The sequence below is a fragment of the Peromyscus californicus genome, unplaced genomic scaffold (assembly GCF_007827085.1).
Source record: "Peromyscus californicus insignis strain IS unplaced genomic scaffold, ASM782708v3 Scaffold_8__1_contigs__length_139910024, whole genome shotgun sequence".
NCBI lineage: Eukaryota > Metazoa > Chordata > Mammalia > Rodentia > Cricetidae > Peromyscus > Peromyscus californicus.
Window position 1 is genome coordinate 80,908,864 of NW_026294606.1, and position 12,378 is coordinate 80,921,241.

The window sequence follows — 12,378 nt, forward strand, 5'->3', positions numbered from 1 at the left end:
TCAAGACCTCGTGATGCTTGAAAATGTGATTGGAGACGTTTTTCACACCCCCAATCACATTTTCACAGGATAGCTGCTTTGAGAAGATGATACATTTTTTACATCTGTGATTTGAGAATAATGAATCTCAATTAAGGGCCAAGAATAAGAGATAATATAAGTAAGTTTCTAGAATATTATTTGGCCTATAGGAGGCTCTTAAAAAATAAATGCAGTCATTAGATCATAATGGAATAAAACCCAACATCAACAGCCAGAAAAAACTACAGAAAAATATCCAAACACAAAGAAACTGAACAAATCACTTTTGAATCACCAATGGGTTACTGAATAAATGGGGAGTGAAATTTAAAAATGGACAAATTTATAGTAGTTATGACCGCTACAGTTGCCATGAACATTGACTTTATGAATGGGGACTGCTTGAGGGAAATGTGGGGCTCTGGATTAGCCAGCTTCCATTTACAGTAACAGATACCCAACATAACATTGAAGGGAAGGTTTCTAACACATGGTCTCCATCCATGGTCACCTGGTCCTCTTGCTCAGGGCCAGTAGTAGCATAAGATTTCACAGCGGGAGCATGTGGTGGGGGAGACTGCTCATCTTGTAGTAGCCAAGAAGCAGAGAAAGAGGGAAACAAGAGTCCAAGACTTCACTATCACCCCAAGCATACCCTCAATGACCTAACTTCCTCCCACTAGACTCCATCTCCTAAAAGTTCTATTATCTGCCAATAGCACCATAGACAAGGAACCAAGCCAATAACACTTGGGTGAGTCTTTGAGGGAATTCCAGGTTAAACTAAAGCTGGTTCCTGTTAACCCCTGGTTGTAACATTTCTTCCACCAAAATGTTTTGTGTGTGTTTTATTGGCACACACACACACACACACACCCCTTTTATGTGTTTAATAGATATTGTTAGTTCACTTACATAAACTCATGGCCCATCGTACTAATACTCCTCCATGAATGAAGATGAGCTGACACCTATCCCTACCCTGGGAGGCTCATCACATGCTTCTCATGTCCTGAATGATGCAGGGTTTCTCTAGTGACAGAACATTTCACAGCCTGGTTGTGTATGACCTGAGAAGCCAAGACACAAGACACTCACAATCATCAAAGATCTGCTCGCCTGGGGCTGGTTCATCAAGTAAGAGCCCCTTTCAGAGAACCTGAATTAGGTTCTCAGCACCCACACTCTCGTTCACAGTCAGTTGTTAATTCCAGTTTCAGGGATCCAGAGATCCAATGCCACTTTCTGGCCTTTGTGGGGATAGACATACACATGGTGCACATACATACACGCAGAAATAGTCTCATACACATAAAATAAAAATAAATAAATCTTTAAAAAATTCATACAGTATATTGTGATCATATCCCCCCCACACACACACTCTTGCCAGAGCCTCTCCACCACCCTAACCATCCAACTTTGTTCTATGTCTTTCTCTCTTAAAAAGAGAAAGACAGAAAATGAAAAGCAAAAGACAAAAAAAATCAAAACAGACAAACTCTAAAAACGAAAATCAACAAGACAAAACATACCCCAAAAAAGTGCACGGAAGTATGAAATCTATTTTGTGTTGACCAACTGCTCCTGGCATGAGGCTTATCCTAGGATGCAGTTGATTGACTTGGTGACACTTTATTGAGAAAGTTCATTGATTAAACATCCCATTTAAGGCTGAGAGATCCAAAGTCTCTTAAGTATCTGCACCCTGTCCAGGTGTGAATCTCTTTGTTAATTATCACCTACTTTGAGAAGAATCTTCTCTGACAACAGTTGAGTGACGCTCTGGTCTGTGGATATAGCAGTATGTCCTTTGTAGTCATTTATTGCTATGCTCCTTTAGAAGAACAGTAGGTTTTCCCCAAGCCCATAACGTCTAGTCTCTCTCTCTCTCTCTCTCTCTCTCTCTCTCTCTCTCTGTATGTATGTATGTATGTATGTATGTATGTTACAGAGTATTCAACCTGGGGCCTCTAACTTCCCTCATATCCCCTCAACATGCCCCCTCCCACATCTTCACGTCTTTTTGGTTTTTTGTGTTTGTTTGTTTGTTTTTTTTTTGAGAATGTACTTAAGTCCAGTAGTGCTTCCCACTCACGGGTGTGGGGCCATCCACTAGAGCATGGGAAACCCACCAGTGGCCAAATTCTCAAAAACCACTTTACTGACTGAGCTCCAGCTCCAGCTTTAACGATGAGGTTTTAAAAGGCAGAGCCAAATCCATTAAAAGGCAGTAGCCAAGGCAGTGGCTGGCCATCAATAGTAGGATGAATAACAGGATGAAATTGGCGGGGCTTCCGGGTGAGGAGGACTGAGTTCCGACTGCTTGCTGGTGTTTCACCTCAAGGAAACGCCGCACACCCGAGTTTACTCCCACATCTTCACGACTTTGTGGAGCAGGCATCATATTCTCTATTTAAAAAACAAAACAAAACAAAAAAACAAAAAAAAACCACATTCATTCTCAGTGTATTGAGCCCCTGTGAAAATCTTGGCCTGTCTTGGTAATATAAACAAGAAAAAAATGGGTAGGTTTCTGAGATGCCGATGGTACATTCCTGTAAACACAGTAACGAAGTACTCAGAAAGAGGCAGAAGGATTGCTGTGACCTGCTTTTTTTTTTTTTTTTTGCTTTTTTGCTTTTTTTTTGTGGGGGTGGGGTGGGAAGAAGGAAAGGAGGAGGAGGAGGGAGGGAGGAAGAGAGAGAGAGAGAGAGAGAGAGAGAGAGAGAGAGAGAGAGAGAGAGAGAGAGAGAGAACAGTTTTCTGCTAGGCAGTAAGCTGGTCTAGCACAGACGTGAAGGAGCCATTTCAGTGCAACAACAACAGCAACAGCATGCTGCTCCCAGGGTACAGCTTCATGGTAACTAGGGAGGAGCCTCCACCCAGGTGACCGAGGGTTAAGGAAGTAGCCTACCTCCTCTAATGTCTATGGCAGCCGACACCCCACTGCACACACGATCCTCAGCCCCCCACCTCCCCATTGTGTAGCAATTTCCTCTGCACTGAAACACTCCTTCCTGGAGGGAGGAGGGAGGCACCCATGACTCAGGAAGCTCAGAAAACTATGAGACTCAGAATATACATTACCTGTCCTGTGGTCTTTCTTGGTTTCCTTTTTTTATGTCTGTAGCCAAGATTTTCAGGAGGTCTCTCCCAATCAAATCTGATCTTCATTCATTTTGAAGAGAACCATAACCTTTTGTTTTCTGTGGAAACAATGGTATAGCCTCTCCCATAACGCAACATATTTTTGACTTCCATTTTGAAGTTAAGACATTCTTAAAATATATAGGTTGGTTCAGTTTAGCAGTTTCCATAATCCAATGTCTTTCAGTAGCTGTTGTTTTTTGTACATTAGCATTTTAAAAATTCAAAGTCTACAGAACACCATACAGAATCCAGACACCCTGTATTTCCTAACTTTTCATAGCTTATTCTTTTGATATTACTTTATTCTTTAAAGACTTTATTATGTTTAAACTATTTTTCTATTGAAGGGCCCCAGCATACTTGCTTAGCCTAACGCCATTTTTGAGCAAGGCCTGAAAAGTAACTAAAGGTCAGAAAAACAACTTGTACCCTGGATAAGAGCCAAGTCAGCAGGCGTGTCGAGCTCGGGGAAAAACCACGAGCTGTCCTGAGTTTGAACCTGGCCTCATACGAATCGTCCAATCAGAACCCTGTAAACTATGCTTCCTGCTTCTGTACCCGCCCTTCCGCTGCCCAACCCTATAAAAACCCTCCACTCCAGCCCGTCGGCGCGCCAGTCTCTTCAGCCTCTGGAGGGACTGTATCGCCCCGGGTACCCGTGTTCCTGAATAAAGCCTCTTGCTGTTTGCATCTGACTTGTGGTCTCGGTGTGATCTCTGGGCGAGGGTCTCTCCAGAGGGAAGACTCCAGACGGGGGTCTTTCATTTGGGGGCTCGTCCGGGATCGGAGACCCTCGTCTCGGGACCACCGACCCACTGTCAGGAGGTAAGTTGGCCGGCCATTGTCTGTCTGTATTGTCTCAGTCTGTTTGCTCGTCTTTCGTGTTCGTCGGGCGCCCAAAGTCAGGTCTGAGTCGGTGGGGGCTGAAGGAGCTGACGAGCTCGGACTTCGCCCACCGAAACCCTGGAAGACGTTCCACGGGTATCTGAAGTCCCCTCTGGGGCACGGAAAGTCCCCTCTGGGGCACGGGAAGTCCCCTCTGGGGCACGGAAAGTCCCCTCTGGGGCACGGGAAGTCCCCTCTGGGGCACGGAAAGTCCCCTCTGGGGCACGGTTTTTCGGGGCCACCCACGCATCAGAAGGATACGTGGTACTGGCAGGGGACGGAGAATTCAAACACTCCGCGTCCCCATCTGAGTTTTTGCTTTCGGTTTTACGCCGGAGCCGCGCAGTGAAAAATTCTGTGGTCTGTCTTGTCTGTTTGTTTCTCGTTGTGTGTTTAACCCTTCTTTATTTGGAGACCACCATGGGACAGGCTGTCGCCACCCCATTGAGCCTAACCAAGGACCACTGGTCCGATGTTAAGGCCCGAGGAAACAATGAAGGTGTCATTGTCAGGAAGAAGAAATGGATCACCTTCTGCAAGGCCGAATGGGTCATGATGAATGTCGGCTGGCCGCGAGAGGGATCTTTTAACCTCTCTCTTATTTCGCAGGTGGAGGGTAAGGTTTTCGCCCCTAGCCCTTATGGGCATCCCGACCAGGTCCCATATATCGCCATCTGGAGATCACTGGTCGAGAACCCATTTCCATGGGTTAAGCCTTTCCTTCCGCAGCCCCCTCCAGTCTCTGGGCCTTCTGCGCCCCCCAACCCGGACTCCTCCCTTTACCCCGTGCTCCCTCACAAGGAGACTCCTAAGCCTCCAGTCCTCCCCCCAGACCCCCATACCCCCCTTATAGATCTCCTGACGGAGGACCCACCACCATATCGAGCCGGACCACCTGGAGAGCCGGCCGAAGTGGCCCCAGCCGCCGCCCCGGTGGCGGCGTCCCCGGCCGTGCCCGTGGCAGATCCGGAAGTCACCTCGACTCGCAGGACCCACGGGGCTGAAGAAGAGGACGCAGCCCCATCCCCCATTGCCGGCCGCCTCCGCAGCCGCCGGGATGGCCCCCCTATTGAGTCCAGGGCCTTCCCGCTCAGAGAGGGGCCGAATCGCCAGTTGCAGTACTGGCCCTTTTCAGCCTCAGACCTCTATAATTGGAAACAACATAATCCCCCTTTCTCCAGGGATCCTGTTGCCTTAACCGGCCTAATTGAGTCCATCCTAGTGACTCACAGGCCGACTTGGGACGACTGTCAGCAGCTCCTGCAGACCCTCTTAACAGTAGAGGAGAAGCAGAGAGTTTTCCTGGAGGCCCGGAAGCAGGTTCTGGGCGATGATGGGAGGCCAACCCAACTCCCAAATATCATCGATGCAGTTTTTCCCTTGACCCGCCCAGACTGGGACTTCAATACACCTGAAGGTAGGGAGCATCTACGTCTCTATCGCCAGTTGCTCTTAGCGGGTCTCCGAGCGGCCGCCAGAAGGCCTACCAATTTGGCTCAGTTAAGGAATGTGATACAGGGAAAGGAAGAAACACCCGCTGCATTTTTAGAGAGGCTGAAGGAGGCTTATAGGATGTACACTCCGTATGATCCAGAAGACCCAGGGCAAGCACCAGGTGTCATTCTATCATTTATCTATCAGTCTAGCTCAGATATCAGAACTAAATTGCAGCGGCTGGAAGGTTTACAGGCGCTAGGTTTGCCAGACTTATTGAAGGAAGCAGAGAAAGTGTTCAATAAGAGAGAAACTCCTGAGGAGCGAGAGGAAAGGAGATGGCAGAAACAAGAGGAAAGGGACAAGAAACAGCATAGGGAGATGAAAAAGGTTTTGGCCGCCGTTGTGTCTCAGGGACAGCGGAGAGAGGGAGATAGGTCGGGAGAGCGAAGGAGGCCACCCCTTGATAAAGATCAATGTGCTTACTGCAAGGAGAAGGGACACTGGGCCCGAGAGTGCCCCAAGAAGCCACAAGGACCCCGCCGGCCCAAGCCCAAGACCGTAGACCTCCTTAGTCTGGAAGACTAGGGGAGTCGAGGCCAGGAGCCCCCCCCTGAGCCTAGGATAACACTCAAGATCGGGGGGCAGCCCGTGACCTTCCTGGTTGATACTGGTGCCGAACATTCAGTCCTAACCCATGCCGGAGTGCCTCTTAGCCGGCATTCTGCACTGGTGCAGGGGGCAACTGGAAACAAGAGGTATTATTGGACTGCCGAGAGAAAAGTCCAACTGGCATCAGGGCAAGTAACTCACTCCTTTCTGCACATACCTGAATGCCCCCATCCGCTGTTAGGACGGGACCTATTAACCAAATTGAAGGCACAAATCTATTTTGATGAGAAGGGACCGAGGGTCACGGGTCCTAAAGGAGACCCTCTACAAATCCTTGCCCTCAGTTTAGAAGAAGAATACCGTTTGTTTGAACCAGAACCCCCGGAGAAATCACCTGAGGAACTACAGAACTGGCTGAGGGAGTTTCCTCAGGCCTGGGCAGAGACTGGAGGCTTGGGGCTGGCACACGATCAGCCACCGCTGGTGATCTCACTAAAGGCCTCCGCGACTCCCGTTTCAATTAGACAATACCCAATGTCACGGGAAGCTCATGAGGGGATCAAGCCCCATATTCGAAGGCTCCTGGACCAAGGGGTGCTAAAGCCCTGCCAGTTCCCTTGGAACACCCCTCTCTTGCCTGTTAAGAAACCGGGGACAGGGGACTACAGGCCGGTCCAGGACTTGAGAGAGGTCAATAAGCGGGTGGAGGACATACACCCCACGGTGCCCAACTCCTATAACCTTCTGAGCACCCTCCCACCAACCCACGTCTGGTACACTGTGCTAGACCTGAAGGATGCCTTCTTTTGTTTGAGACTGCACCCTCAAAGTCAAATGCTATTCGCTTTTGAATGGAGAGACCCAGAAAAAGGGCTTTCGGGACAGTTAACCTGGACCCGGCTCCCTCAGGGCTTCAAAAATAGCCCAACCCTCTTTGATGAGGCCCTACATGCAGATCTGGCCGGATTCCGGGTCGAACACCCAACCCTGACTCTGCTCCAGTACGTGGATGATCTACTCCTGGCGGCCAGGAGTCGAACCGAGTGCCTGGAGGGCACTCGAGCCTTATTGGCCAGACTTGGACAAAAGGGCTATAGAGCCTCAGCCAGAAAGGCTCAAGTATGCCGAGACAAGGTTACCTACCTGGGCTACACCCTGAGCGGGGGACAAAGATGGTTAACAAGAGCGAGGAAGGAGATGATAATCTCCATCCCTCCTCCTCGGAACCCCCGCCAAGTTCGAGAGCTCCTGGGTACGGCTGGGTACTGCCGCCTTTGGATTCCTGGCTTTGCCGAACTGGCAGCCCCATTGTACCCCCTCACTAAACCAGGGGCCATGTTCCAATGGGAAGAGAAGCATCAGAAAGCGTTCCAACAGATCAAGAAGGCCTTACTCGAGGCCCCGGCTCTGGGTCTGCCAGATCTAACCAAGCCCTTTGAGCTGTTTGTGGATGAGAACTCAGGTTTTGCCAAAGGGGTACTGGTGCAAAGACTGGGACCTTGGAGGAGACCTGTAGCGTACTTGTCCAAGAAATTGGACCCGGTGGCTACAGGATGGCCATCATGCCTCCGCATGGTGGCAGCCATTGCCGTATTACTCAAGGATGCCGGGAAGCTGACTCTGGGACAGCCGTTGACTGTGCTGGCCTCCCATGCAGTGGAGGCCTTGGTCCGACAACCACCGGACAGATGGCTTTCTAACGCCAGAATGACTTATTATCAGGCCTTACTACTGGACTCAGACCGGGTAAATTTTGGGCCGACAGTTTCCCTTAACCCTGCTACCTTGCTGCCACTGCCTAGCCCCTCCGAGGAGCATGACTGCCTCCAGATTCTAGCAGAAGCACATGGCACCCGCCCTGATCTGACAGATCAGCCGCTTAAGAATCCAGACGCTGTCTGGTACACAGATGGGAGCAGTTTCCTGGAGGAGGGGAAACGCAGAGCCGGGGCAGCTATAACCACCGAATCGGAAGTGGTATGGGCATCGTCACTCCCGCCCGGGACATCGGCCCAGCGCGCAGAACTGATTGCGCTCACCCAAGCTCTCCGGATGGCAGAAGGTAAGAAGCTCACAGTTTATACTGACAGCAGATATGCCTTCGCCACTGCGCATGTCCACGGGGAAATCTACAGACGGAGAGGCCTGCTGACGTCCGCGGGTAAGGAAATCAAAAACAAAAAAGAGATCCTAGACCTCCTAAAGGCCCTGTTCCTCCCGCTCCAACTCAGTATTGTCCACTGCCCAGGGCATCAAAAGGATGACTCTGCGGTAGCCAGAGGGAATCGACTGGCGGATCTGACTGCCCGAACAGTGGCTTCCCAGCCAGCAGGGAGCAGCCAGTTGATGGCCATACAAGAACCACAGCCTGAGAGAGACCCCGTGCCCTATAGCCCAGAAGACCATGAGCTAGCAAAGAAAATGGGGGCGGACTGGGAACAAGGAAGACAAGCATATATACTAGGGGACCGGATGGTCATGCCAACCTCCCATACCCGATACATGCTGAGATTCCTCCATGCTTTGACCCATTTGAGCAAAAACAAGATGAAGACCCTATTGGACAGAGAAAACACCTGGACAGTGCTGCTGAACCAGGATCAGGTACTCCAGCAGGTAACTTCTACCTGCCCAGCCTGTGCTCAAGTCAACGCAGGAAAGGTTCATCTAAACAAGGGGGCCCGCCAAAGAGGTCATCGTCCTGGTGTTCATTGGGAAATAGACTTTACAGAAGTAAAACCCGGACTCTACGGGTACCGGTACCTCCTGGTCTTCGTGGACACTTTTTCTGGATGGATCGAGGCATTTCCAACCAAGAATGAGACGGCTAACGTGGCAACAAAGAAACTGTTGGAAGAAATCTTCCCCAGGTATGGGATGCCTCAAATATTGGGGTCGGATAACGGGCCTGCCTTCGTCTCTCAGGTAAGTCAGAGGGTGGCCAAACTATTGGGGGTTGATTGGAAACTCCATTGTGCATACCGTCCCCAGAGCTCAGGACAGGTAGAACGAGCTAATAGAACAATCAAGGAGACTTTAACCAAATTAACACTTGCAACTGGCACTAGAGATTGGGTGCTCCTACTTCCCTTGGCTCTCTACCGAGCCCGAAATACTCCTGGCCCACACGGCCTAACCCCTTTTGAGATCATGTATGGGGCCCCACCTCCTGTTGTAGACTTTCTCCATCCTGATATTTCCTCCTTTGCTACCACCCCTACTTTAGAGGCACATCTTCAAGCCCTCCAACTGGTGCAGAGGGAGATCTGGAAGCCCCTGGCCAAGGCCTATCAGGAGCAGCTAGACAAGCCGGTGGTGCCCCACCCCTTCCAGATCGGGGACTCCGTTTGGGTCCGACGACACCAGACCAAGAATCTGGAACCACGGTGGAAGGGGCCCTACACTGTCTTGCTGACCACCCCCACTGCACTCAAGGTCGACGGGATTGCTGCATGGATCCACGCCTCGCATGTGAAGGCTGCCAGGGAACCCGACCCAGCAGGATCCAGAAAGTCAACATGGACAGTGCGCCGCACACGAAACCCCCTAAAAATAAGGTTGGCCCGCGGCTCCTCTTCCTCCCCCTCCTCTTAATCTCTGCCTACCCCCAGGGGACTAGGGCAGCAGAGAGCCCGCACCTAGTTAAGAGGCTCACTTGGCAGGTTATCTCACAAACTGGGGAGACGGTCTGGCAAACGACCGCCCTTCACACCCCCTTCACATGGTGGCCCAACTTGCATCCAGATCTCTGCCAACTAGTAGCAGGGTCAGGGGACTGGGACATCCCTACCACTGACCCCATGAACCCCAGAGCACCAGACGTCTGTCAGGATGGTAAGGGAACTTGCAAATGTAGTGATGGGAGATATGGATGTGGTCACCCTGAAACCAGAGCAGCCCTGTCACAACTATCCTTTTACGTCTGCCCCCGGGATGGTAGGGACAGAAAGATGATTAGACAATGTGGGGGTTATGAAAGTTACTTCTGTAAAGCATGGGGATGTGAAACAACTGGTAATACCTATTGGGAGCCTTCATCCACTTGGGACCTCATTAGGGTAAAAAGGGCTACCCAAAGAGAAAGCCACTCATGGCGTCCTCTTACTCAAGGACGTTGTTGGGGAACTGTCACGTCAGGAAGAGATAACACTTACTGGGAAGGGGGGGGCCCTATGGTGATATTTTATTTGTATTAAAATGTTATTTGTATGTTAATAAATAAAGTTGCCCGGGGGTCAGAGCTATTAGCAAGCCATAGGAAAGCAGGGCAGTGGTAGCGTATGCTTGTAATTCCAGCACTTAGTAGGCAGAGCTGGGTAAGTCTCTGTGTGTTCAGGGATACAGCCATTATTGGATACACATGCCTTTAATCTTAATACCAATCATGGAAAACCTGGAGGCCTATACAGACAGGCTGTGAGGAGGCGGTCATGTGGTTGGGTTTACAACCAATGAGAAGGCAGGACAGGAACTCTATATAAAGACTTTAACACAGGGGTAGCTCTGGTTCGGAGAGGTAGGACCACTGCAGGAGGAAGGGTAAGGTTTTGGCTCTTGGCTCTGACCTCTTGGCTTTCTTCTTTGCATTGGTTCTGTGTTTATTGTTTGATGGGAAGGTTGGATACATCTACATTTGGCGCCCAACGTGACAAGAATTCATTAAAAACCGATTGGCTTGGCTTGGCAGCAGGTCCGGTTTCCAGCCTGGGCGGCCCGGCTGCCTAGCTTGGGCCCAGGCCTGACTGACCCGCAGCTGGAACTGCTACAAACAACTCAGACCTGCCCTGCTGAACAGGGCCCCTGCCTGTAAAGCCAAGGCTTGACTCGGCTCAAGCGGCTACACTTTCTCTCTCTCTCTCTCTCTCTCTCTCTCTCTCTCTCTCTCTCTCTCTCTCTCTCGCTGGATTCACACCTCGAACACCAGGTGGCTGTGAAATTCCCTGGGATTCTACTGTTCTACCCAGACTTGGTAAGTCAATTAACATATCTATTTAAAAGAGAATTTTTTTCTACATTAAAAAAAAAAATGGGCTTTATGTGTACATTGGAAGAAAATTGGGCTTTGTTTGAAATTTTAGGCACTCTGACAATGGAACAACTATATGAAAAGATTAATATTGATCGAATTATTCAGTTTATTACTTTTCTTATCCTCATTTTACTATTTAAAAAGATCGTCAACTTAAGTGCCAGGATAACAGTCTTAGAAAAACTTGTTAAACCGGTAAAAATGAATTATAGAGAAATTCAAATTCAGACAGAAGAAATAAATAGTGAAGTTGTTTCAAAATTGGATCGTAAGGTTACAGAAAGAAAGCCAGTTTTCACACAATCACCCTTAATTTATCCAGTAGCCATACAGCAGCTACCTGATGAAGAGAATGAACAAAATACTTGGGTTCCAGTTGAAATGTTAGACTTACGAAGATTTAAGGAGGCAATAGCATCTTATGGCATGCACTCCCCATATGTAAAGCAAATGTTAAACACCTGGTCAACTTGTAATAGGATTATACCAAAGGACTGGCGGGAATTGGCACAGGCTGTTCTTGAACCCGGACAAAATCTCCAGTGGAAAATGTGGTTCAGTAATGAGGCTAAAAATATAGAAAGACAATGGAGGGATAGCGGAATACAAGTCTGCCAGGATCAGCTTATTGGCGAAGGCCAATATGCTTCAGTACAAACACAATGTTCATATGATGTCCAAACCCTACTTCTATGTAAAACGGCAGCTTTGAATGCATGGGACAGAGTTGAAGAACCAGGAAAAAAAACTGAGTCATTTACAAAGGTTATACAGGGCCCCAAAGAATCTTTCACAGACTTCTTACAAAGATTGACTTCAGCAGTACAAAAAATGGTCCCGAATTCAGAGGCTAGTCAGATAATAATTGAATCTTTGGCCTTTGAGAATGCAAATGCAGCGTGCAAAAGAATAATTAGGCCGTTAAAGGCAAGATCTGCACCTTTGGAAGATTGGATTAGAGATACAGTTAATGTAGAGGCTTATGACCATGATGATATGTGGGTAGGAAAAGCAATTTCAAAAGGTTTGAGCAATGTTAGATGTTTTGGATGTGGAAAGCAAGGACATTTGAAAAGGGATTGTAAACAGGTCATTCCTAGAAATAATGTTTATTCAAGGAACACTGGCAACAGAATGCCCCTTCCTTCTGGAGTATGCAGAAGGTGTGGTAAGGGAAAACACTGGACTAACGAATGTAGATCAACAAGGGACAGACAGGGTAACCCTCTGCCTCGACCTTCGGG

At 49.0% G+C, this 12,378-nt stretch overlaps 1 protein-coding gene across 1 annotated transcript; it reads left to right on the plus strand.

Annotated features, from left to right (window-relative positions):
* The first annotated feature begins 3,521 nt into the window (after nucleotides 1–3,521).
* On the plus strand, nucleotides 3,522–10,271 carry LOC128104548 (uncharacterized). Its single transcript, XM_052729498.1, is given in 2 exon segments — nucleotides 3,522–4,965; nucleotides 5,119–10,271. Coding segments are annotated over 2 exon segments (5,067 nt in total). The 5' UTR covers nucleotides 3,522–4,479; the 3' UTR covers nucleotides 9,700–10,271.
* Nucleotides 10,272–12,378: the final 2,107 nt, after the last annotated feature.